General features: G+C 47.7%; 3 protein-coding genes and 1 long non-coding RNA gene across 6 annotated transcripts in view; 3 read left to right on the forward strand and 1 right to left on the reverse strand.

Moving 5' to 3' along the window:
- The window catches only part of LOC114852059 (uncharacterized), a 63,989-nt gene extending 59,520 nt beyond the window's left edge, over positions 1-4,469 (forward strand). Inside the window, exon 6 of one of the 2 annotated variants that reach the window (XR_008694183.1) lies at positions 3,854-4,469. This is a non-coding gene — a long non-coding RNA (uncharacterized LOC114852059). The remainder of the gene's footprint in view (positions 1-3,853) is intronic. The other variant, XR_008694184.1, reaches the window with a different exon arrangement.
- tspan4a (tetraspanin 4a) overlaps positions 1-13,572 on the reverse strand; it is an 80,070-nt gene extending 66,498 nt beyond the window's left edge. The window contains exon 1 of one of the 2 annotated variants that reach the window (XM_029144102.3): positions 13,556-13,572. Coding sequence is in view for 1 of the 2 variants with exons in the window: in XM_041069999.2 (XP_040925933.2) it covers positions 30-189 (160 nt within the window). In the remaining variant the exon portion in view is untranslated. Of the gene's footprint in view, positions 1-29; positions 205-13,555 lie in introns of those variants that run through there. The other variant, XM_041069999.2, reaches the window with a different exon arrangement.
- A 1,545-nt stretch (positions 13,573-15,117) lies between these two features.
- taldo1 (transaldolase 1) lies at positions 15,118-20,992 on the forward strand. The gene is made up of 8 exons (XM_029145041.3): positions 15,118-15,310; positions 17,526-17,649; positions 18,006-18,113; positions 18,327-18,458; positions 18,762-18,937; positions 19,888-20,085; positions 20,325-20,470; positions 20,556-20,992. Exons 1-8 carry the CDS (start codon positions 15,211-15,213, stop codon positions 20,586-20,588), a joined length of 1,017 nt encoding a protein of 338 aa, XP_029000874.1. The 5' UTR covers positions 15,118-15,210; the 3' UTR covers positions 20,589-20,992.
- Positions 20,993-21,120: 128 nt separating this feature from the next.
- On the forward strand, positions 21,121-26,463 carry LOC114852797 (uncharacterized). Its single transcript, XM_029145443.3, has 15 exons — positions 21,121-21,268; positions 21,887-22,040; positions 22,345-22,535; positions 22,672-22,776; positions 22,868-23,006; positions 23,208-23,358; positions 23,458-23,590; positions 23,794-23,946; positions 24,229-24,266; positions 24,391-24,420; positions 24,508-24,674; positions 24,758-25,227; positions 25,300-25,399; positions 25,601-25,865; positions 25,952-26,463. The coding sequence occupies exons 2-15, from the start codon at positions 21,912-21,914 to the stop codon at positions 26,032-26,034; spliced, it is 2,154 nt and encodes a 717-aa protein (XP_029001276.1). The 5' UTR covers positions 21,121-21,268; positions 21,887-21,911; the 3' UTR covers positions 26,035-26,463.
- The last annotated feature ends 94 nt before the right edge of the window (positions 26,464-26,557 follow it).

Below are 26,557 nucleotides of genomic sequence, written 5' to 3' on the forward strand. Positions count from 1 at the left end.
CGCCCCCCTCCCCTCCCCTCCTCGCTCACCAGCTCTGATGCTCTCCCCTCCGCACGCACAATCTCGTGCACCCCATCCCTCCTTGGTAACTGTCCCCTCAACCCGGCAGCGCAAAATGCTAAAGCAGTCATTCATATTCTGGCCACGCCCCACGAGGCAGCGCAGCCAATCGGAGTCTCTGAGCCCCATCCTCCCTCGTGCACGCGCCAATCAGGCGCCGGCATCATCCAGATAACGCCGACACAAACACAGCAGGTGCACGCACGCACACACACACACACACACACACACACACACACACACACACACACACACACACACACACACACACACACACACACACACACACACACACACACACACACACACACACACACACACACACACACACACACAATCTGGTGTGCTGTTAACATACCAGCGCTGAAAAGCGCTAGTGCCTCCTCCTCCTCCTCCTCCTCCTCCTCCTGGAACTCATTCCACATGCAGAGGTTGTTCCTGTGCACAAGCCATGCTGCTCTCTGCACGCTTGGCTTCAGCCGTGCGTGTCCTCCAGGGACCTGGACCTGGGTCCTACAGTATCCATGTAGCTGCACTCAGCACACGTCTGCACGCTGCATCCACTGCATGTCCCCCTATTAACGCACTGCTGACATCCACACAGGATGATGGGAGCCGCTCGGCTCCGTGATGTTAAAGGCTGTAAAGTTGGGGCTTCCATCTATAGATCTCTGCTTCGTCGCCTGTGGGCAGCTTTGTTCACCAGCCAGAGATTGTAAGCATTAACTTTCTGATGCTGAAAGGAACTTTTCATTTTTCTGAATTGACCCATTTGACAAGAAGTGATTCCTCGAGTTCCCTCTGACGCCGCAGTGGATACAGCACCTGCGTTTGGACCTGGCATCCGAGCCAAACCTGGACCTGTGTAGACCAGGACCAGGTGTACGTCAGAATGACAGCCTTCCATGAAACGGGCATCAACCTCCACATCCAAGACACAAACAGGTTAAAAACCAGGAGCAAACCTGATCAGGAGAGACGTCAGGTTGGTTTTTATAGATTTAATAAAGACAGAACCAAAGTCCCAATCGTCCTATTTAGAACTCTGTAATGAGCCCAAGTACCGGTGTTTGGAGCCGGTCGTTCTCTGAGACGACATGTGACGTGGTTTGTAGTCATGTGACTGGGGCCCCCAGGGGCCCAAGCGCTGCAGCAGAGCTGTTATCATGTTATCATCACATCTCAAAAGGAGAGAAGGGAAACGTGGCTAAACTGAAGTAATGAGCGCTGCAGACGCTGCCCTTCATTCTCTGCTCTGATGAATGAATGATGACACGCGTGTTGTGTGTTTTTGGAGCGGCTCCTCTCACCCTGAGCTCGCGTTCTGGGCCGTAACTCTCCGTTCGTGTAAAAAGCAGGTGTGAGAGCGTTGGATCTGAGGCGCAGCGTCGCACAAACAGCTCTGCTCAGACGTATCGATGCACGCGGCGCCAGCGCACTGAGTAAATTTGCGGTGGCACCTCAGGGGCGGCGGCGGCTTTGATGTCTTAAGCGCCTACAAATACACAGGTGGAGAAAAAAGGTGTTTGGCTGAAGCCAGGAAACGTGACGCGTTTGTAGATTGGGCCGACGCTAAAGAACGTTGATGGACGTGAACGGGGCCACGGCCGGGTCCAGGCTGCAGCCCGGGACCACGATGCAATCCGGACCCGGACCCAAACCAAAGCTGCAGCCCGGACCCAGACCTGGACCTGGACCTGGACCCACGCTGCAGCCCAGACTCGGACCCGGACCCACGCTGCAGCCCGGACCCAGACTCGGACCTGGACCTGGACCCAGACCCGGACCTGGACCCACGCTGCAGCCCAGAACCTGGACCCACGCTGCAGCCCAGACCTGTACCCAGACCCACGCTGCAGCCCAGAACCTGGACCCACGCTGCAGCCCAGAACCTGGACCCACGCTGCAGCCCGGCCTCGCCGTGCTCAGAGCTGGATATGAGGCTCCTGCGAACGTCTCCACCAAACGACAGAAGCGGCTACAAGGATAAGGGCAGCGTGCAGAGCGGACTGAGGGCGTCTGAATGAGAAGGGCCTTCCTTCCACCAGACTGGCAAATAATTGAAAGCAGCTCGCTGGTGGAGCTGCAGCTTATGCAACAGCGAGGATCGTTCAGGGCTCTGCCTTCAACTCGGAGGACTTCTGAGAAGACGACCTGTTTTCTGACTCGTCGTGTGGATTCCCTCAAAGGAGCTGAGGCTGCGTTCCTCATGTGAACGTCCCAGTGACCAGCGCCTCCTGACGCACAGGATCCAGTCATGAAGATTAATAACAACAGCTCTGCTGGGAAATAAACATGTTTTACTCAGCTCGCCACAGATTTAGGATTCGCTTTGCTGAAGTGGAGATTTATGGACGAGAAAGAGATGCAGCAACAGAGCGTTTGTTAAAAGCTGCGATATCACAGACGGAATCAAACCGTACAGTGAGATGAAATGATGTATGAAATGGCTTCTGGAGAGCGGCATCCGCGACGCCCCACTTTATGACACGTCATTGATGCCGCTGTCACAACAAGGATCCGGACGGTGCCCACGTTCTGCTGAGGCCGAATGAGGCAGATTCCACAGTAAAGAACTGCAGAGCAGCACGAGCGCCGGGCCGACGTCCTGAGTAACGCAGGCTGCAGAGCTGGGACGCATGCGACACGCGGCAAAGATTCACAGAATAAACATGAATTAAGAAATAAGTCGCACACCGACTCGTGAGTGAATGAAAAGGCTCCACTAAACCTCAGGCGCTCGTGACTAAACACCTTTGAGTCTCGTAACGTGGCTCTAACTGCTGCCATCGTCTAAAAGATTTAATGATCAGCCGTGGAGCCTGGTGACGTGGGGGTGAGCAGCTCGGGGGGGGGGCAGGTCGGTCCGAACCCCTGCTGGTGCTCCGCTCACACGCTGCTCAGCTGGAGTTGAACCAGCAGCCGTCACATTCCACCACTGCAGCTGAAACCCGCACCTGAACGCGCAGAGCTGCGCTGAGGTTTGCTCAAGGGCTGCGGCACAGATGAAATGGGAACGTCGGGTCAGCGTCGAGGAACCGACTGGAGCGAATCTGATGAATGGAATCCGAGCCGCGGTCCTTTGAGCCGCTGTCACTGTTTTAGAGGCGCTGGAGGTCGCGTCAACCGAAGACTCGGCCGTAAAGCGGAGACAGCGCTTCCTGTTGTGCAGGTGAACAGCTACAGCTTCAGGCTGAGAACGTGAATTATTGACAGCGTTTTCATGACGTGGACCGACTCCTCCACCGTCTCCGCAGAAAAAAACAATTAGCCTTAATGCAAATTCAAACGTCGAGCTGCTCCGTTTGAGTCGAAGGAGCGAATTATCTGCGGCGCGAGAAAACAAATGTGAGACTTCAGAAATTCATAATAAGCACAGGTAATAATTAGCGTTAATTATCGGGATTTATGGGCCATAAAAGAAGTGGAATAATCAGCACTTCAAAGACAAAGAAGTTGTCACCAAACTACAGCTGTAGAGCGACAAACGTGACGGGAGCGGAGAAAATTCCACGTTTTACAAACACAGCGCAGCAATAAAAGGCGCTTATTATGTGCCACTGCGTTCTAAAATGTGGACACCTGCGACGTGGACGTGAGGAAACACGCAGCAGCGAACCGAGCCCACTAATTAACACGCGTTTAATCATGAGGAGTGATTTACACATCAAGCTGTTAACGTGATGCAGAGACCGATTACGTCCATTATTTACAACTTGTGCTTTCTAATGAGGTCACGTCTTCTAATAACGCGGTGTCTCGCTCCTCATCGCGTTGTTCTTCCTTTTCACAGACTCCGCCTCCAGCTGCGGCCGCGGAGGTCGCTCACACCGGGCAGCGCGCGCTCGTCTGAGCAGCACATCTGGATCCTGGACGCTGGTTTCCCTCTGCAAACGGCAGAGCAGCGGTTCTCTGAGGACGGGACTGATGCTCATTCATCCAACCGACACTGAGGCTGGAGGTTAACAAGGGCGTTTAATACCACTAATACCTATTTGTTGCTTAAAAGCAGGAGGATGTGACTAAATAGATCGTAACCTGAGCGTTGATGGTCTCCTGCTGTTAAAAACACTATTTTGCCCTAAACCAGTTCATTACGTGAACATAATGGATTCTTTAGTGCTTCCAAGCATAGTCGCTGGGTACAAAAAATAATTCCATCATCCATCACCTGTTGTTGAAACTACGTTGTAGGTATGAAGATTAATAGGAGGCCTCATGTCTTAGTCTCAGGTTGTGTATTGTTTAATAAATGGAATCTAGTTTCCTCCTCTGAGGAGATGGAACAGATTAATTTAGGCGACTATATGAATAATAAAACGTGCCTCAGTCAGTGTTTTATCATTTCCTTAAATTTACAGAGTACGTGATAATAAACAGGCGTAATATTCACACAAATCCGCCGGCTTATTTTTTATTATCCGTGCAGAGAAGTGTGTCGTCCCTCGTTCACACGCACGCACGCACGCACGCACACACACACACACACACACACACACACACACACACACACACACACACACACACACACACACACACACACTGCAGTAATCTCATCAAGTTGGACAGGTGGCTGTGTCGGCATGAAGCACGGGTGATAACTGTCTCAGACCTGGACGTGTCCGGGTCCTCCTGAGGCTGTCGGTTCAAAACCCTGTGCAGGTCTGGGGCTCGAGGGCCTCCAGGCGCCGCCTCACCCAGCCCAGCGCCGGTGGGCTCGGGTCAGAGCTTACTGCGTGTTTAAACAAAGCACCAGGAGATGTGCAGGAAGTGGCTGCACAGCGAGGCCCAGGTTTATGGCTCCTGCAGCAGAGTTCCAGAACAAACGACCCAAACGGACTCCAGACGCCAACGTCAGCGACGTCCCTGCTCGCGCTGAGCCTCGTGCTGCCTGCAGTTCTCCTGGCGGCTGCATACAGATGTTGTAGCACCTCATTCAAAGCACAAACGGGCTCATGTCTGCTGTAAAGTTGTGATTTTTGAGCTTTAGCTGAGGTTGAATCTCACACATGAATAGTGTTAAGATGCCGAACGCTGGTGCTCGTCCTTCCTGCTCTGTAGCTGCAGCGTTTCTAAGCCTGTCCTTAATTTGATAATCATGTGATTGTGTTTCTATGGCGACGTTACACAAGCACGATGATGAATCCTCGTAGACGGAGCAGGACCAGAAACATACAGAGAAGCAGTTTTGTTGGTTATTCACCTCATAGTCGTCGGCTGCTGGACGTCTGTCGCCGTTCACGTCTACAGCCCAGAAGGTGGCAGATTATTGAGTCAGTCCCAGTTAATATGAGCTCACAGGCAAAAAAAGGGATTCATCATCAAATATGTATTGGATGCGATTACATGTCTCACTGAACAGGATGCTTCTGTGTTTGTTACCAAGCAGCCGACTGGTCGCGCTTCTGTGTACGAGCTTTTCCAACAGCAACATGGTAGAAACAAACAAAGTGAGGTTTCTATCGAACTCCTGCTTTAAGACGTTGTTTAGCTTTGATACGTATTAATCAAAGCTATTGTGAGCGGCGCCTAGAAATGTGAACGCACTGGATATTCTTAGGCTTCCTTTCAAGTGCGCAGCGTGTTTTCATAGGCAATTATCAAGACGCCCGCGAGCTGAGGATTTGTGAACCAGTGAGAAGGAGAGTTGCTCTGACAGATGGTTTCAGTCAGTGATATCACAGATTTAGGCTGATTTATGTCAATCAGTCCTTTAACACCAGCTGCGAGCAGAAACTACAGCCAAACATTCTTTAAATCAGCTCCTGGTGTACGTTCAAACTTTCTTTAGCGGCGTTGATCAATAGTGTTGTGTTGTGAACTGACAGCGAACACGTCTGAGGATAAGCTCTGCTTTTAGACCTGTGTGATGCAATCCATGCTTGTTGTAGCGTCGGAGACTTGAAACGTCTCGGTTTTATCATAAGAGCAAGATGCATGAAATTAGTTCAACAAAAACACTGTGAGTTCGTCTTGGTGAGGACCAAGTCCTGCTCCCTTTGAACCTCCTGGGAGACGTGTCAGCGTCTGACACATTAAAGGAAGAGCGGAATAAATTAGTGCAAAACTGAGGCAGAGACGCGTTTGGGATTTTGTGTTGGATGTTTCTCACGTTTGTCGTGTGTGCGAATATGAATGTGGACCATTCTGTTTGTTCATCTTTGACCTATGAACATAATCAATGTTTGCTAAACAAACTAAACTGAAATTATTTAGGTTTAAATGGCAAAAGTAGCAACAACTACTGTTCAATTCTTCCCTTGTGTTTCTTTATATCAAAGGACAATGATTGTGTTGCACTGAGGCTTATGTACAGCCAGCGCAGCTGATGCTCGTGGGCATGTTCCGAACACTGGGATGTCCTGCAGCCGCCGCATCCTCACTAGATGGCTCATTCAGCCCCTAGTGGCCAACTGGGGAACTGCACCATGACGCCCAGTAGCCCCAGTACCACCATTACCAGCAGGAAGTGGAGCCTCTGCTGTGTGGGCTCCAACCACAGGCTGAAACACAGGCCTGTGCTCGTACGGCTCACTTCTCAACAGGATGCGCTGCTTTACTGCATCCCTCCCTCCAGCAGCTGGTGGAGCGACTGCAGCGATATGAGCAAGTCAAGGTTAAGCCTGAAACAACGTCCTGCACAGACAGAGCAAACACTGCGCAGCTCCGTCAGGCTCCTGACGCCAGGTCAATGCTTACTGCAGCTGTGAACGTCCCGCTTAAACTCTGCACTTGACTTTTGATGAATGAACCACAGCGTGGTCTAAAGTCGAAGCCTCTGTGAGGACGTCCTAATCCTCACGGGTGAAGCTGACGGGCAGAAAGAGGAGAACGACGTGGGGAAGCTTTTTCCGAAGCCCTTCTGTCAGAACCACTGAGTCCCTGAGAGCTTCTGTCAACAGCGCTCTCCAAACTTGCCGTAACGTGCGCTCGGGCGGAGGAGGCGAACACGTGCACCGGCTAACGCATTCACCCTGACTTCCCAAAGCTTTGTTTCCATGGCAACTAATCCGCAGGCTGTGGCAGTAAAGAAGTACCTTGTGAACTTCTCAATGAGAACAAGTCACTGTGGACTACGGAGCTGCAGACTGTGAATGTTAATTATATCAGACCCAGATAGGAACACAACAAACACGAGCCCAATCGGCCGTTCTTCCTCCCGTGCGCCTTAGAACCTTATTTAGAACTTTACTATAACATATTTGACCTTGTTTGCTTCACCATAACAACGCCGGCCCACGGGCAGAGACGCGTAAAAGCTGCTTTACAGCTCCTTTTATCGCCTTGTAGTCGCTGCTCTGACTTTTTTTGTGACGTGAATTTTTATTGCTTTATAATCTCTGGGTTGTTTTGAATCTCTGCTGCTTCTTTGTGCTTTTCTAAATAACTTTTTCTCCCCTCGTGGAACAGACAGGAGGCGTCGGCCCGTGCGCCCTGTGCTCCACGCGGAGCAGGTGGTTCTGTGGGCGCGAGGGGAGCGTCGGCCCCACAAAGGCCGCAGTAATCAGCCACAAAGGCCCAACGCGAGGAGTAATTACAGCGCTGCCAAAATGAGTCCTCACGGAGTCTAATGATGTGTGACATTAGTCACTGTGAGCTGATGGAGAACACAATTAGATGAATCATCTCAAAAGGGCATGAAAAGCAGATATTCTATTAATTTTCAGTGTGACACTGCTTAAAACAGGGAGATACTGAACTAAAGGAGCCACTAATGAAACAGACAGAGTTGCTCCAACAGTTCTGAGACAAACATAAGGTCTCCCAGAACGACTGACTAGACCACAGACTGGAGCACAGACTGGAGCACAGACTGGATCACAGACTGGACCACTGACTGGAGCACAGACTGGATCACACACTGGACCACAGACTGGACCACTTACTAGACTACAGACTGGACCACTGACTGGATCACAGACTGGACCACAGACTGGACCACTGACTGGACCACAGACTGGACCACTTACTAGACTACAGACTGGACCACTGACTGGACCACTTACTAGACTACAGACTGGACCACTGACTGGACCACTTACTAGACTACAGACTGGACCACTGACTGGACCACTTACTAGACTACAGACTGGACCACTGACTGGATCACAGACTGGACCACAGACTGGACCACAGACTGGAGCACAGACTGGATTACAGACTGGATCACAGACTGGACCACAGACTGGACCACTGACTGGACCACAGACTGGACCACTTACTAGACTACAGACTGGACCACTGACTGGACCACTTACTAGACTACAGACTGGACCACTGACTGGACCACTTACTAGACTACAGACTGGACCACAGACTGGAGCACAGACTGGAGCACAGACTGAACCACTTACTAGACTACAGACTGGAGCACAGACTGGACCACTTACTAGACTACAGACTGGACCACTGACTGGATCACAGACTGGACCACAGGCTTTTCTTTGTGATTGTAAACCCATTAACCCATAAATGCTGAAGCTGTTCTTTGTGAAGCTGTTTACGCGTTCAGTAAAGATGAAAAGCTGAAGCGTTTGGGCCGTATAATTATCCAAAGCCTTGCTGCAACACTTCAAATCAAGTTTGGGTGGATCCAATTTGGCTTAAACGTCTTTAGGATTTTCTGCAGCTTGAATAACTTGTCATGTTGTGTTGACTTGAAGAAGCGAGACGCGGTTTAAAATGAAACATAACGCGCACATTCTCGCAGACGGCTGTGAATTAAAGAGCAGTGACAGAGCAGAGCAGTGAAAAGCTCACAAATGGACCCGGACCCAAACATTAGGCACAAACATTGAGTCGCGCTCAGCGGGGCGTCTTTGTGGGGGAATAAAAGTGCACTGTTTGTTCTCGGGGCTTCTCGCACGCTGAATAACAAGGAACGAGTCACAGTCGCTTTGATGTGGTGTGAAATCTTGACCAAAGGACAACAAACTCATTTATTTCTCATATTTGCCCTGTCGAGCATCCATGAAGCAACAGCTGGAACAGCAGCAGCCTGGGGGCCGAGATGAAAGCCTCCCAACCCGCACCACATAACTGCTATAATTAACATTGTGATGCATTATAAATGGAATGTTTTGGCTCAAACAGTTATGTTAATCACACACTGGCGCTGTGTCGTTGTATTATCTATCGTTGCATGGCTCCGACGCCACATCATCAAGATTAGTACAGTAAAGCAAGTGAAGCACGTAGTCAGACATATTGTTCAGTTTGAACTCATTTAAACCTGCACTAACTACCAGCTGCAGAACAAACATGGCTGCGTTTCAGATCAAGTTGACCTGGTGTGAAGCTGAATGGTTGGACATCATCAGCAGGCGAATGTGAAATTCCTGTGTTTTTTCCGTTAGCTGTGTCAGTCTGCTCCACATTTAGCTCTTTAGCTGCTAAACGCGTCAGTGTTCACCAGCTGCAGCTGTGTCTGTCTGCTAATTGGTGCCGAAGCTCTTTTCTTGGTATAAACTGCCAGAATCTGCACAAGATTAAAGGTGTCGGAGAAAAGCACAGACCACAACAACAATAAATCACAGAGGAGATCATAGGAAAGGGTTTGTGTCGTCTTCAGCTTATTGACTGTGATATAAGAGTCAAAGCAGAACTGTCGCCGTCATAGCGGAGCTTCACGCTGAGGCTGCACATTTAGACTAAATGACTCATTTACATATTGGCAACACTTGACACGTTAAATTATTCTAATCAGTGGCCTTTTCATGTTGCGACAGGCAACAAGAGACGACAGCAAAGTTTGACTTTCTACAGCTGGTTTCTACAGATTCTCCTGTGGAATCAGCATGTAGCCTAATGTGTATGTGACTGAGTGGATCCCATTCAGAGTGTGTGCAGTGATCCGTCCGCGCGTTGTGACCTCCTTCCGTTCGTTATCTGAGCAGCCTTCGCTGCTCCGGGTCTTGGACCGATCCCAGCTGTCGCTGGTGCCTTCGCCTCTGGACCCTGCAGCACTTTGACACCAGTGTGGGCACCAGAGCAGTCCCAGCAGCTGAAAGAGCCCAAGCTGCAGCTTCACCGCAGATGGCTGCTCTGTGAAACAGTCCCACTGTACTTTGTATGCGGCTGGTTCCCCTCAGCACGTCACCGGCTTTGAAACTTTCTTAAATCATTGGGCTTCAAATCTAGTCGACAGAAGCTCTCAATTTTAAAGTCAAGCAGATTGATTTTCAGTCAGCGGTCTTAGCGTTATCCTCGTCCAGGGATCCGGCCTCTGCACACTCACTATAAGAGCAGTAAAGTCTATGAGCGGATGTAAATGAGCGTCAGGCTCTGACTGTGACATGTTTCAGGCTTAAACAGACCTGGGAGCGAAGCAGTGAGAGCAGAGCAAAGGCAGAGCAGCTTCAGCCGCACGAGCAGAAACACAGGAAATACTTGGCCCAAAGAATTCAATGCAAAATTACACGGTGTGTAAAGATTAGTCTGCAGCGTCGCATGAATGTAAACGCTTACGGCTATTTATACCATCTACGAGCAAAACCAGCGGCCCAAACAAAGCACTCAATATAATATGTGGCTGCGTGTGTCAGAGAGGGGAGTGAATGATGGGAGGGGAGGGTGAGATAAAGGGTGAGGCAGCGAGGGAGCACCAGCAAAACAGGGCTCTGTGTTAAACTGGGCGTGAGACTGGGAGCGAGCGGCAGCGAGGGAGCGCGGTCACGGCCTGTGGTTTCCACTCAGCGCTCACGTCTGAGCAGAGCTGGGGACAAACGGGCCCTTCAGAGCGCCGGTGCCGCCGGTGCCGCCGAGCCCAGAGGAAACGGCCCCGAGACGGCAAATAAAGCAGCTGCCGCGTCTTATTTACCGCCCAAAAGTCCATTCCACTCTCAATCTGCTGCTGAGAACAGTCCTTATCTGTGGGGGATTTCCATTAAATAATGTACACATTTGTGCAGACTGCTGTGAAAATCCTACATAATATTAGAACCCTGTGCTCTTGTCGTATAATTTGACGGCTTCCGATGCAAATGCCTGTTTTAATCCAACAGAACTAGTGTATTAAGGAACAGCTCCCTGTTTCTCAGCTAATCCTGCCTCGTGTTCACGTCGCCGGTGCTTTATTGTTTCCATAAACTGTGCACACTCTGTCTCCCAATAAATCCACGACTGGACGTCCAGGATCCGTCCGGATCGTTCCCCGTCATCGTTCCCCGTCATCGTTCCCCGTCATCGTTCCCCGTCATCGTTTCCCACTGCATCCGACGCAGTTTTCATCTCTGTTCAGATGAGCTCAAAGATCAAAGTAAGAAATTATGAGATACCGCATGAATTCCGCCTCGTTGGGCCCCACATGCACGCTCATAACCGGGCCCTGATGGAGAGAACTGTGCAGTCATTGTGCTTGTCCTCTGCGGGTCACGCCGAGGGTAAAAATGTTCCGGCCTCAGAGTAATATCATTTTTAAGGGAGAGCGTCTCCCTCTATTATTAGCATGATAGCTCTTCATGTGTCACCAAACCACTGCTGCATTTATGTCTCACCATGTGGCACTTGCTCACTGCACACAGGCCAAAATGTTGAAAACTGAGGTGTTCATGAATGAATGGAGCAACTGTAGCTGACACAGATCCATTTTAAAACGTCCAGCGTTTTAGTGGAAGCTCAGGTTTGTGCGTGTGATGCTGCACGCTGCATACTGACAGAGGGAAGTGGGGAAGAAATGGACTGAAGCAACACAGAACTCAGAACACAGAAAGGGAAAAGTGGGAGAGCGAATTTAGAGCAGAGCAGAACACACACACACACACACACACACGCACACACACACCTGCAGGCAGCAGCACAATGAAGTCTTGTTATAGCCCCCTTCAGTGCAGCCAGTGTTCAGGGCAATTACCTCAGAGAGCTGCCACACCTCGAGGAGTCGACGCAGAGCCGTCGCTGGACAAACACCACCGGCCGTAATGATTAAAGGCAGCGCCTGACGCCTCCTCTCTGATACACGCTTCCTCTGCTTCCAGCAAAACAGCCGGGGGACGTGCAGCGAGACAAAAAGCCAGATTGAACCCAGTGTGCGGCCGCTTTGGTCTGGGCCTGTTCGCATGTAAACAGCGAGCAGCTGCCAACTGTCCAGAGCCATCAGTTCATCAGTTCAGCCCCGCTGGAGCTGATGAGATGTGGGAGGACATGGGAACAGGAAGCCGCCTCCTTCTCTTTTCTATCTCCGTGCACATCCCAGAATGTGTCTGACTGTCACTGTGAGCTGCAGGAGCCACGAGTGCTCGTTAGCTCATATATAAAACATGAGCTGAGTGGATTTCTCCACAAACATCCATTTGGAGGAGCGGAGCTGGTGCAGGATCCGCAGCCCCGGCCTCCGTTCGTGTGTGTTTAGAGGCCAGTGAGAGGTTTCTGCCTCAGATTAATCTCAGTGATCTCTTTTTAAATACATTGCAGCTGCATTGCATTCTGGGCTATTGTGGCGTCTGTCAGCGCTCATAAAATGGCATTTCTCAGCCGTGACAACATCTCCATCCGCGTATGACTGCTGAGCATCAGCACAAAATGTAGGGTCTATAAAAATATCCTTAGCTTTGATTGTGAGGCGCTGATGCCAAAGCCTGTCATTTCCTGACGATGTGTTTGGACAACTGAGTTTTTCCTCCGCTTTCAAATCCCACTGATGCAACAAGACGACAAATAACCACAAGGCAAGCGATGGGCCATCTCCTGTTTGAAGTCTGTCAGGATAGGTTTCCCTTTAATGCTGCCTTACAGGCTTCATTAAAGTTGAGAAAGTGGCGATTAATCTTTAATGTGCAACATTTAATATGGAGCGGCTGCATCGGGGGATCCAGGACCTCTGCTAACCTAACATAAAAGCAGCGTGTATGGCATTCAGCGGCACTTTGCCAGCCAGTGGGAGAGGCTCTGAGGAAAAGGAAGCTCGATGGGAGGGAGGGAGGGAGGGAGCATCTCCAGGAATGGTTGGAATTCTGAAATGTTGTTCTTCTCCACAACTTTATTTCGGTCCTCCATCGAGGTCTAGGCAAACATCCCTCAGCCAATCACAACGCTGCGATCTCACACATCAGCACATTTCCACTGTTACAACACGGCGCCGTAAACAGCGTAGCTCCACAGCAGCATCACTGCTCACAGGCCGTTATTAGAGAGTAAAACACGGTCCTGCCCTATAATGAGCTCATGTATGATTAATTAAATCCCTCCAGTCAAGTCCAACATTCACTCATGGATTCACACATGATGAATAGAACCAGGACACGGTTTATCTCTTCCAATCAGACACAGCCGCTCCGTTCATCAAATAAATAAGGTCAGTGACATCTGCGTTAGAGCTGGAATAAAGAATTAAAGATTGGAGCTAAGAAGCAGAAAGGAGCAGACGTGTCCACCTGTGAGCGCCTGCGTCTGCGTCTGCGCCTGCGTCTGCGTCTGCGTCTGCACCTGCGTCTGCGTCTGCGTCTGCGCCTGCGCCTGCGTCTGCGGTGAATAATAGAAGGACATGCACAGGACTTACCCTTGACTTTTCTCACTCTCTGCCGGCCTCTCCCTCCGCCGCCTCAGTCTATGGCAAAACTTCTCAGTTTGTTCCTCAGCTCTCCTCGCTCTCTCTCCCTCGCCCGCCTTCTCAACACGGACGCACATGTGACGGTCACGGACCCACCCCGCGGCGAAATGGCGACACCTGGCGGCGGCCACGAGCGTTTCCTGTAGAGCTGATGCTGGCGCCCTGACAATTTCCAAAAGTAATTTATTGGCTAATTTGCTCTGATTCGGTGGCTGATTTAAAAGCAGCATCTGATGAATATAAATGGCTACTTGTGGTTAAGATAAATAGTTTTGACCGTCCGCAAACCTTCTGAGGTTTATAGGCAAAGCCTTTTCTATTAAAGTAATCAAAAGTCATATTTTTATTATGACAACTTGTTTTCACAGTTCACCAGGTTATAGTGGATTATAAATTGGGTTGGATGCAAATTTCCATTGAATGCTGTACGACTGTTAACTGTTTTGATGCTAATGCTATTTTCTGTTGGGCATTTGCTAAGAATTTTATCAAATCTGTATTTCATTACCTTTGTCATATTTAACAATAGCAATCCTCCCTGCTGTGCCTTGATGAAAGTCAAACACAGCTGCATTTACCTTCTGAGGTGTGTTGTTAGCACACTGTATTAGTACAGGGATTCGTCAAACTGTGTTTTCACCTACTTCACATACAAGACGGACGATTGAGGAAGTATTGTGTTTAAATACGTGATTCACTTGGATTTGCTGCGGCTCTTAGAACCCAGGCAGTTGAGATGATCCAGCCTGGTCTGAGGTGCTGCACTGACACTAGCGCTGTTCAGCTAAAAGCTTCACAGACAAAGCTTTGCAGTCTGTCCCACTTTCACACAGACAGAGCTGGAATTGAAGGCCTCGGGCTCAGTCTGGCTGAAGAACACTTTGACATGTAAACAGCACCAGGGACGAAAGCAGCAAAGCTGCAGTTAGAGGACGGCTCACACTGTTTTCAGAGCAACATCCAATTTAAGGAAGCAAACGCAAAACGTTCACAGATTACCACATTACTGTTATAGTTTCCTCGTGTGGTATCAGATATAGCATTTGTTCATTTTTGGAAACAGCCAAGTCTGCGTTGAACTCTAGAAAGTTTAAAGGGGTGAGGTTGGTGAATTGCAGTATTTTAAGCTTATATGATGAGTAGTTATATTTACATAAAATATATTTTATTTATACCAAAACAGTTTACAGCTCAGGTCACAGTAGCTCACATGTAGTATAGTTCAAAGCAGTTTAGTATGATTTTGTCTAAAAAAAGACCATAGATTCATTTATTGTGAACTTATTCACTGCCATCATTGAACTTTACTTTTACTTTCTACTACTATTGGTACTTTGACGATAAGTAAATACTGTCATATCAGTCTGTCATGCTGTGGAAGCTTCTGTCAGCAGAACAAATTCCTTGTATGTGCAAACATACTAGCAATAAAGCTACTTATTCCGATTCTGATTCTGATGATTATTCATGCGTCCACACGAACTTTTTCAACATGCGCGCCCCCGATCGCGCCTGCCTTTCGCTGTGCGCGCTCCCGCCTCTCTGACCGTGCGCCTGCTCTCACGTGTTTTCTGTGTATAAAAGGGTCTCAGTCTCTGTTGAACATGTCCAGTGTGTCACCAGACAAACGGCGGAAGATGGAGTCGGCGCTGACCCAGCTGAAGAAGCACACGGTGGTGGTGGCGGACACCGGGGATTTTAACGGTAAAAGCCTTTTCTCCTGCGCTGACGTTAGCCGCTTAGCATGCTAACTAAGTGACCAGGAAGAACGCAGTTTAACGTCAACGACCGCCGTGTCACTGACATGTTAGCATCACGCCGTTTACAGGCTAATGTTGGCTAGTGCCAAGCTAACGAGTTTACCATAGTTTACTAATTCACTACGGAGTCTGGCAATCTGATAATCCAATTACCTGTTATTACTGTTATCTAATGTAGACACTTTAGCTAAGCTAGCCCATTAGCCAAAGCTAGCCAACTACTGTGACGTATTAACTCTATTAATCTACTTCAGACGTATTCTGTTTACTTTGTTGATTATACTGTCTGTCATGTCGCGTGTTGAAACTAGCCGCTCACATCCTGTGGAAACTCGGCTGAAGGATGTTTGAAGCCACTTCGCGCTTAAAGTTAATGTTCAACAGTGTAAAAGGTTTGTTTTTGCATCCTCCTTTGTCTTTTTCACGCCACAGAGGAAAGGTTCGTGTTTCCCAACGCGTCTGAAGCAGGAACCTCGTGCTGTAACACTGTTGCTGTAACACTGTTGCAGTGAACTGTTTCCTCGTGCACAACGTGCAGACTCAGGATGACACGACAAAACTGGTTACACACATTAGAGCCGATCACGTTGCACAGTGAACACTGGCACTCAGTTAAACTGCCCACGGTTTTAATAAATCTGCCATCAGATCTGGTTATAATTTCACATCAGAAAATCTATTGTGTGTTTGTGACTGCTGTTCAGTGGACCCACATAAGAACTGCATTACGTTTGCAGCGCTGCAAATGTAATCAGATTATTTTATTAGTAGTTCTGCAGATGAGGATATGACGAGGACTTATTTCATTTAACTAATTCAACAAACACAATTTAACTCCATCTTCTTAGAAGCTGTCTATGTTGTCCATGCTGTATTTTAAATATTTGCGTTTTTCTTTAGCAAATAAAAATATAATTTGAACAGCACATTTCCAACACGAGAGGCTTGTAATAAATTAAATACGCAAGCACTAAACTTGAAGACGAGAGCAGGTTTCATGACTTTGTTGATGTTTTGTGGATTAAACTATTACTCGTGGCTGGAATGGTTTATTCAGGCTTTTACTTGAATAACATTAACAACAGAGCAGGAGTAAGACAGAAAATGTAAAATACAGCTTGATGCCACAAGTTCCACATCTGCATCAATCGTGTAATGAATATGTGATAAATCTGTTTCGTGGTGATGAGTGGCTCCTCAAGATTTGCACTTGTCTGGTTTCTGTAATCAAGGTTTTACATTAATGTTGTAACGTTTCTCTGGTTGTAGTTGTTGCAAGTTTAAACATGTTCACTTCTGCTTCACATAAGAAACGCATGAGCGGTCAAACATGGTGCAATGCGAGCTTTTCTTCACTTATGTATGTACAGGAAGGTTCCAGGGAATAGTCTGCAAGTGAGTGGGGTGGGGCTGCATGGCTGCCTTACTCCAAACAAAGAAATGGTGGATATTTAGCTCGATTACCTTTTTACATGAACCCACATTAGTCACACAATTGATTTGAAAGGCAATAACACGAATACCCTGTTGAATTTATGCAATGTCACTTTGTTTGGTATTACCCCACAATGCACACAGGATGATTGCGATGAAAAGCTGTCTGTCTGCACGCAGACATGGTGTAACTAGCATCTGATTGGATGGTTGTCCTCAGCCCTGTGGCGAGTCGGACCGTGCTCCAACCAAGTCAGCTGCAGATATTGTCAAGCTGCAGCCATAGTTGAATCAGACTGGGTCGCTCTGGTATTGTTTACAAATTGTAATTAGCTTGATTTCTTTTGTACACATCTACAGTAATTAGACCTTGGTGGCAGTTATTGCTGTAAATTATGCCCCTGCATGATGGACCCAGTCTTTTAGTCCTGCCAGCATTTTAACTGTCCAAACCTGCTGACCTGCAGAAGGAACCTTTTTATTGTTTGGATAGGGAGGTCATAGAACAGAGTCAGATGTTGTTCTTGGGCTGTAGATTTGACTGATCATGCATATATAATTAAAAATTGTGGTGACGTTTCATTGTTCAGCTTATGGAACACAAACAGCAGCATGTTTTTGTGACTACCTCTGTCTGGGACCGACTTAAACATGACAACAGAAGAACATCTAGGCTTTGAAAAAAGCAAGTTTTGGTTTAATGTAATTTGTCTTCCGCCCTGCAGCCATCGAGGAGTACAAACCTCAAGATGCCACCACTAACCCGTCTCTGATCCTGGCTGCTGCTAAGATGCCAGCGTACCAGCACCTGCTGGATCAGGCCATTAAGTACGGCATCGCTAAAGGCGGGTAAGTGGCTGGAGAGTAAAGCTTCTCCTGTAAGCGTGTACTATTGTGTACACGATCTTACACTATCCTTGAAGAAAGTAATGTGCAAGACAAGGGAAACTGGTTTTGTGGACGGTGTCCACTGCACAATTCATCTTGCAACGTCTCTACTCTGTTCCTCAAGTTGCAGCTAATCTTATTTTGTTTTGAGTAAAGCAAAGTCACTATACTTGGAATTTGATAGAATCTTTAATTTGGACCTTGAGTCAAACTATTTCAATTTGAGATCTAATCTTTGTATAAATCCTCATTAAAATGACATGACATTTAAGCCCTGGCATTGAGTGAAATGTCATGATGCCTTCTTGTTTCGTCAGGAGTGAAGAGGAGCAGGTGGCCAACACCATGGACAAGCTGTTTGTGAGCTTTGGGCTCGAGATCCTCAAAAAGGTTCCAGGCAGAGTCTCAACAGAGGTCGATGCCAGGTGGGTGTAAATTCTTATGGAGATAACTTAATTTCTTTGTTACCATAATTTTCACAGGAACTAATATAGACTGAGTCAACAAATTAACCTTCTTCTGGTATCTGCAGACTCACATTGTTCATGTTGTCACTCTGTATCCTGTTTATGTTTGATTCAGTCCTCCTCGTCTCCAGTGGAATGTTGGCCTGAAGGCTGTAGTGTTCTCATCCACAGGCTTTCTTTTGATAAAGATGAAATGGTTGCCAAGGCTCTGAGGCTCATTGCTCTGTATGAAGAGGCAGGCATCAGCAAAGAGCGTGTGCTCATTAAGCTGTCCTCAACATGGGAAGGAATTCAGGCTGGCAAGTGAGTATTCAATGTAACCACGAATGAAGCATCTGAGTTTTTCTGCTGCATTAATGGAGGACGGTGACTTAAGCTGAAAACATAATTTCAATTAGGTAGAAATAGATTTAGAGAAATAGAGAAATGCTTACGTCCGTTGCTCGGGCACTGGTGGCTGCACCCTCCAGGTGGAATCTATGCCTTTTGGCATAGATACTGGCCAATATGTAGGTTTTATGTACTCATCCAATAGGAAAAAGAAAAGTTAAGAAACAGCACCATGACTGAACCTTAAAGCCTAAATACGTCTGTTTTCATTTCCAGGGAGCTGGAGCAGAAACACGGGGTGCACTGCAACATGACCCTGCTGTTCTCGTTCGCTCAGGCTGTGGCCTGTGCAGAGGCGGAGGTGACTCTCATCTCGCCCTTCGTTGGACGCATCCTTGACTGGTACAAGGAGAACACGGACCGCAAAACCTACGAGCCGCACGAAGACCCAGGTAATAATAAACCCTGCGATCACTGGAAATGACTGTAAAACACAGAACTGGAAACCCGTTAACGTGGTGTATGAACCTGAGAAAAACTGGCAGATTTAGTTGTTTTTAGATAGAAAAACCTGACCTGAGTCCTGTCTGTGTCTCTTTAAATGTATCTCCTCTCAGAAGTTCAGATATTGGCTCAAACATTCAGTGTTGAGACACATGTTTCATCACATAATCGGTTTATTGGCTCAACATTTTGCAATGTTTTCTCCAAAGATGTACTTTTCACAGTTTTTATTTTTTAGCTGGTGAGAGTGAACCAGGGGATTCTTGGTATGCTTATCTGTTTCATGTATTATGATTGAAAAATTGATTTCTAACATTATCCCAAACAAAATCAGCAGTTATGCGTACAAGGAAAAAACAAGTTTTATGTTGTGTGTGTTTTTTTGTTTTTTGTTTTTTTTGGCTTGGTTCGATGTTGTGTAAGTGTTAAGTGTGTCACCACTGTGCAACAATCCATAGGACTCTAACTGACACACCAGATGTCTGACATGAGTTCATGGGAACACGTTGGTGACCTAGATGACACAAACCCTATCAAACCTCAGGTGTCTGAGCCCTAAATGTCCTGACACTAAAATTGCCACCATCAGCTTTCACACTTACCGTGTCTAACGGTTCTTGCCCTGCAGCCTCCATGAAGCCCTGTGCTTTAAAGTCTCAGCGTGTAGTGCAGCGCTTGATAGAATTTCATTACACACAGTTCCAGTACAGCACTGATTTTGATGTTGCCTCTAAATCCACGTGGGATCTCAACAGGTTACAACCCCCCTTACGTCTCCTGGTCTGCCAGCACCAGTCTCTGCTACTTTACATCCTTAATGAGAAATGCACCTGTAGATCTGTGAATCCTGGTCCTCCTGAGGTTTAATGCTTTTGTTTCTTGTCCCTCCTTCGATCAGGTGTGCAGAGTGTGACCAAGATTTACAACTACTATAAGAAGTTTGGCTACAGCACCGTGGTAATGGGCGCCTCCTTCAGGAACACGGGGCAGGTCAAGGCCTTGGCCGGGTGCGACCTGCTCACCATCTCCCCTGGGCTGCTCGCAGAGCTCAGTCAGGACCACAGTGTCGTCACACAGACGCTCACTGTAGACAAAGGTACAGTTGTGTAACCAAAGCTTTTCTGTGCAGTCGTGAAGAAACAAAGACATCTGACTAGATGCTCATACAAATGAACCACTTGAGTCCTGATGGACCTTTGGTTCCTGCTTGGTTTATAACAGATTTAAATAAAGGAAGACTGGCTGGTGTGGAGCTTGTGTTGAAGCAGTCACATGTGCGTGCTTATGTCAGAGGGCTTTGATTTTAAAGTTTGATTGTCAATGATGTTTATTCAGCAAAGGCCTGTGACCTGGAGAAGATCCACCTGGATGAAAAGGATTTCCGCTGGCAGCACAACGAGGACCGCATGGGTGTGGAGAAACTGTCTGATGGCATCCGCAAGTTTGCTGCAGACGCCATCAAGCTGGAGACCATGATCAAAGTGAGACTCTTTTTAAACTTCTGGGATCTTTTATTGGTTGGTTCGGAGCTATTTTATTTATTTTTCTTTTTATCCTCCATCACAGGAGAAATTGCTCAATGTAAAAAATGGCCAGTAAAGGACAGACCTGCCGTCTCCAGCTGTGGGCAACCACTTGAAAGGCAGCCTCCTTTGTCCCGCCTGTCTGAGAGGAGGTCCAAAGCACTACCGAGCTCCCCTCTGCTGGTCCCACCAAACTCCAGACCCTGAGAGCACCTTTCCTCTCTCAGGCTGGGTTTGACTGTTTTCTGACCAAACATGGCTGGAGATTGATGCTAGCGTGTGGAGTTGTTGTAAAATAGTCCATTTAGTTTGACAGAAACGGACAAAAGAAACAACTTTGCAGAATAAACGTCTTAATGAGACTTGCTCTTGTTGAATAATGACCTTGGACCATGAGCACTTTTTGGACCACAGTTTTCTGACCAACATTTGTAAACTGTAACCGTTTGCTCCTTCAATAAATCAATATCTCAGCCTTCAGTGATGTGGGTGTTTTTTTCTGACACTAAAGGGTGTAAATGAGCTCCATCAGGAAACCTAATTATCAGCTTCAGAGCCCTCCTCCACCTGCACCTTTCTCATAACTCAGGCAACTTCTGGTTGAGCCAGTTTTACTCCATTCTCTCATTCAAACTCCACCTCCAGACCTTAATTTCTGGTCCCATTTGTTCAAAGCGTTCTGTGGCTTGGTTCATATTGTGTCTGTGTTCAGAGTTTATTCCTGAGCCCTCCGGGTTTTAAGGAAGGAGGCTGAAGGTAAAGGAATTTACTTAAAATTGGCAATAATTAATTTCTCATGAGTTGACAAGGTTGCCAACAAAGATTTTAAAGGTTTCGGCTCTAATTCTGTCACTACATTAAATCTCAGGACGTGAGTGGGTTTTATGAATAGTTTAATTTGTGTCAAGTGTTTTGTTTTTTCTTGGGGAACGGGTTCAGATGTTAAACATGATCTGTGACGTGCGCCACAGATTCATTTCACTTTCAGTCTTCTACAACGTGTTAAATGCTTGGTGCCGGTGGCGTCGCGTGTGAAGTGGTTTAAAGGTTTCTCCCCAAAAACAGATCTGCTGGACAACAGGTCACTGCTGTGATGTCATCAGTCTCATCAAACGTCAATAATGACTGACACAAACCTCACTCATGCAGAGCTTATTTAGTTAGTAACTTAGTTACCTGGTTTTGTCTGACCTTCTCTTGTTCTGCACGATTTTATAGAGATAAGTGTTTTAAATAATGAAAGGATATTTTCTATTCATTTATATAATAACTACATAATAGTGTTTCTAGGGCACAAAAACCTGTAGATAAAAGAAATGAGCATCATGAGGCTCTGACAGGAGTGCGGTTGATGTTCCCACTGATGCCTTCCAGGCTTCGACCCTGCTGCCTGGCTGCGATGCTGCTCACGCTGGGACCGGTGCTCCTGCTGGGCCTGACGCTGTCCCTGTTGGACCCGGCCTCCGGAGCCTCCTCTCTGGGGCTGACCGTGTTCGCTGTGCCCCAGGACGGTGATGGAGGAACAACGGTGGGCAAAGTCTTACACTGAGAGACTTAGAGTCTTAGATGCAGACTCCTCGGTCTCAAACCCTTATTCACATTTCTGGGTTTATATTTCTTCTTAAATTATTATTAGTTATAGTTATTGTTCCGTAGCGCACCATCAACCCTCTGAAGTGGAGCCTGCATTTTAGGTTTTCTCTCTCGCCTTGTAAACGTACGTGATCCACATACTGACTGTCGTTTCCCTGACTGAACTCACTTTACAGGCTCTAATTCACCGTGGTCATAAAATGTCGGACTGTTTCATGTCGAGGCTTTGCTTCCTGCAGGTGCGAGCCTATTTTACAGCCATCGCTCCCAGTCCTTGTCCATCCCTGTCTGGACTGTGTGCTGCAGGCGAGGACTGTCGCGTCTACTCCACCTCCCTGCCCTTTAACGGCACGCTGCCCAGTCCGGGCTGGTGTGTCCGTCAGTGGCAGAAGGTCGTCCCCAGCAGCTATAACGCCTCCTTCGCCTTGGGGTACGAGAGCCACGCGCACTGAAGGATCACGTTTTCCTCAGATGTAACCTCAGTCCATTTTAAAAAATGCCGTTTTACCTGCTTCACGTGATGGTTTACTTCATCAGTTAAATTAAATGTCCTGTTAAATGTTTAGGTCCAACACAGACGTGCATGTAGTGATGAAGGCAGGACCCACCGTCCGGCCGAACACTGGGAGGCTCAATCAGCCTCCGTATGTCGCGCTCCCTCCTCCACTGAGGTGATGCAGTGGTGATGATGTACAGCTGTTCATATGAAAAGTCAAGATCAAAAACGTGTGATTCTAAGTGTGATGCTTCGTTTGGGACCAGAGCGCGCGTGAACTGCCCTCACGACGTCTTTCTGTCTGTGAAAGACCTGGACGGGGACCGAGTGCGATGCCGCTACGCGCGTCCTGAGGACGGAGAGTGTGACAACTGCAAACAGTTCCAGTTCCTGGAACTGGATGAGGTCGGTCTCACAACACACAACAATAATGTGTTGCTTTATATGTAAAACTATATTTACTTCATTTACAGCTTGTAAAAGGTTTTTTGCTTAGAACCCACTTACTGAGCTACAGACCTGGGGTGAACGTAGAGTAATTAGTGAACGATGGAGGAGAACAACTGTTTAACCTCTTGGTCCTGTCTTTCTAAACTCTCTCACCAGGAACGCTGTCTGCTGACGTTCACTGGACGAGCACAGGCCGGACAGTACTCCATCCACCTGGTGGCAGAGGATTTTAGTCCTTCACCTAAGATGAGGCTGGTCACAGACCAAACGCCGCTCAGCTCCGTCCCGGTGCAGCTCACTCTCACTGGTGAGTTTGTTCCGTGGCTTTAGACTCCACTCCGCTGGAGAAGGCAGCACGCAGATCCGTGTGGTTCTGACACACTCCGTGTGTCCTCCTTCACACTAGTGGAGGCCTCAAACACCTTCTGCAGTAGCGAACCTGTGGCGTACGGGGAGACGCCCAGAGACGGCGCCGCGCTGTTCCTTCTGCCGTTCCAGCAGGAGACGTTCACCGTCAGCTTCGACTCACGGTCCGAGAGGTGCGTCGTGGTGTTGCATCTAATCAGCTTGTCGCTATTATTCTGACGTAACATATTTCAATGGAGCAAATCGATGTTGGGCCATAAACTCAGCATTTCATCTGCAGATGTTACATGTTAAACTTACTGATGCGCTGAGCATTTGGACGGACTCTCTTTAACCCATCGTTAGCGCACAGTGTGACAGCTCCTCTGCTTTGCAGCGTTTCTGACATAGCGGTGGTCGGTCCCCCCGAGCTCTTCAGAACCAACTTCAAGTCATTGGGGCCCCTGGCGGCGCTGACCATGGCCTGGGTCCGGTCCAACAACACTCTGCCTCACCTTTTGCCTGTCTGCTACGTTGCCAATACCATAAAGTAGGTTGGTGTGTGAACCGGTGCCTCTGGCAGCACCCTGGGCTGAAGACTCAGACGATTCAAGTGCCCTATTCTCAATTCAGCCTCAGTAACATTTGTTTCATGCTGTATTTCACCGTCTCTCTTGTGTTTTTCCACCTGTATCTTTACTGAACTATTCAAACACTTACTTACATTATTTCTATTATATGTGCCTGTTCTCATGCGTCTGTGAAATGTTCTTAATTGCACATACCTTTTTATCTTTAATAGCTAAGTGGTTCACTCTTCTTGTCTTTCCAGTTTACAGTCAGAGCCCAGATGTGTGTGGCTGTACCAAAGTGAGTCCCTGAGCTTCCCTAAAACACCACAGGAATTCCACACTTGATTATGATGTTGACCATGTTGCAGTTTCTCAGAAAAACACTGACTGGTAATTAAACTCTGCTTCTTCTTTCATTTCAGGGCAGATGAAGGCACTCCCTGCTGGAACAGGTTTGCATATTGCATAAATATTGCACTTTTTTGTATTTAGGCTGTGTGCCTTTGCTTATTTACTCTGCTGCTGCGATCTTCTTGCAGAGCTGAGTTGTCAGAAGACTGAGATGGTGCTGGTGCTCCCGGTCGCCTCCCTGAAAAACATCAAGCTGGCAGAACTGCAGCTCAACAGTGCCACCTGTCCCATCAGCTACAACAGCACACACCTGACTGCACACATCTCCCTGAGCGGCTGTGGCACCAAGGCTGTGGTAACATGCTCCACATTTCTGACTTGTCTTTATTCCATAAACATTCCACATCTTCTATTTGTAAACTTCTAATTGTTTTACAGCAAGCTGGTTCAGAGCTGGTTTACACCAACACCTTGCAAAGTGTGCAGCCGTACACGGTGATCAGCCGCAGGCCGTCCCTCATCCTGCCGTTGGCCTGTAGGATCCCTGGAGCCCAAGTCAGGGGTCCACAGTACAACGCGTCCGTCCCTACGGAGCAGGAGGCCTTTGGTGCGTTTAACTTCCAGCTGGACTTTTACCTCCCAGGACAAGGGCCCCTGTCAAAATTCACTCGCAGCCCCACCTTTCGCACCTTCCAGCCATCAGCACGAAGGCGTCGAGACGTTGTCTCGTCCTCCGGAGACAATAGAATCTCCATCAAGTCCACGAGTGGTGACAACTCCAGAATCACGCAGCTGGACATGTATGTGACGTCCAACTGCAGCGTGGCTGCAGCGGAGCTGATAGTGAGCCACTGTATGGAGTCTGACACCGAGGACTTCACCGTGAACACCCCCATTTTACAGCAAGGGTCAGTCCCAGCCTACGCAGTATGAAACGCCTGTTTGCTCGTGGTCTCCAGCTCTCACACTTCCTGTTTCAGGTGTTTGGCTTCCAACAGCATATTGGAAATTCTTACAACAAACACCAATGTCAAGATTTACCGACTTGATCTGAGCACCTTGGCACCAAAAGGATCAATGGTGTGTTTTCTAGTATAACACAGATGTGCAACATGAGCAATGAGGAGAGAAGACTGTCTTATAAAGTTTTACATGCAGTATATGCAGAGAATCAGGATTAGAAGCAGAAGCTTCAGAGGTCACATTGAAACTGTGAATAGTGTTTGACTTGCTTTTTCACACTGCTAATTGTGTCTCCATACTTTGTGTGGCGTTGTGCAGATGTACGTTCAGTGCACAGTCAACCTGTGCATCACTACCACGCCCTCCTCCACCTGCCCTGATCTGTGCAGCCGTGCCACCAGTGCAGGACCACTGGTGTCCAGTTTCTTGACCAAATCCTACAACGTGACCTCAGGAGCCATCAGCCTGTTGGTCACCACTCCTGCACCATCCACAACTGTCAACACTGCAGCTCCCACTGCCACTGGTGCCACTGGTTCCACCACCAAACCCGCAGCCACCCACAGCACCACCCGCTCGTATGGTGAGATGTCTTTCAAGCGCTTTGTGAGAATGGGCTGAAGTAGGCTAAACGCTGCTCTCTGTAACCTCTGCTCTGTTGTTTGGCAGCTCCAGGACGGGCTCCAGGAGTGGCAGCAGCAGCGATTTTGACAACCCTGAGTGTATTTCTCCAAAACACCTTTTCTTACTAAAAATGCTGCTGCGTGATGACGAGTACAAACGTGGCAAACTAAAATTGCCTGTTTGAGACATTTGAAGGTTACTGGACAGGATTATATGCTTACAGTTTAGTGAAAAATGCTTATTGCTGCGCCCCATGCCATTAACATAGCACCAATGTTTTTATGGATTTGTTTTGTGCTTATTTAGGGAGACACCATGATCTGACATATTGATGCCTCTGCTTTGAGTCCTGGGTGTCTTTCTTCCTGTCTTTTCTGTCAGCTCTCTACTGTTTAGCACATGAAAACAGTATGTACAATGATGCAATATAAAAATATAATTAATAAGACTTCACCATTCAACACTATTTGTGTTTTACTGGAAAGTGTTAATGGGAAAAAGTGTATCAAATGTGCTTTTGTTGTAACATAACAAATTAAACACTTCTGTAAATGGGATTATTTGTATTGATCTGTGACTGGCCTTAAAAAGCAGCATTAACTGAGCACAGACAGACAAAAATCTTTTCATTTGTTTAGTCAGTATTAAATT

This window comes from Betta splendens, chromosome 3 (genome assembly GCF_900634795.4).
Source record: "Betta splendens chromosome 3, fBetSpl5.4, whole genome shotgun sequence".
NCBI classification, from domain to species: Eukaryota; Metazoa; Chordata; class Actinopteri; order Anabantiformes; family Osphronemidae; genus Betta; species Betta splendens.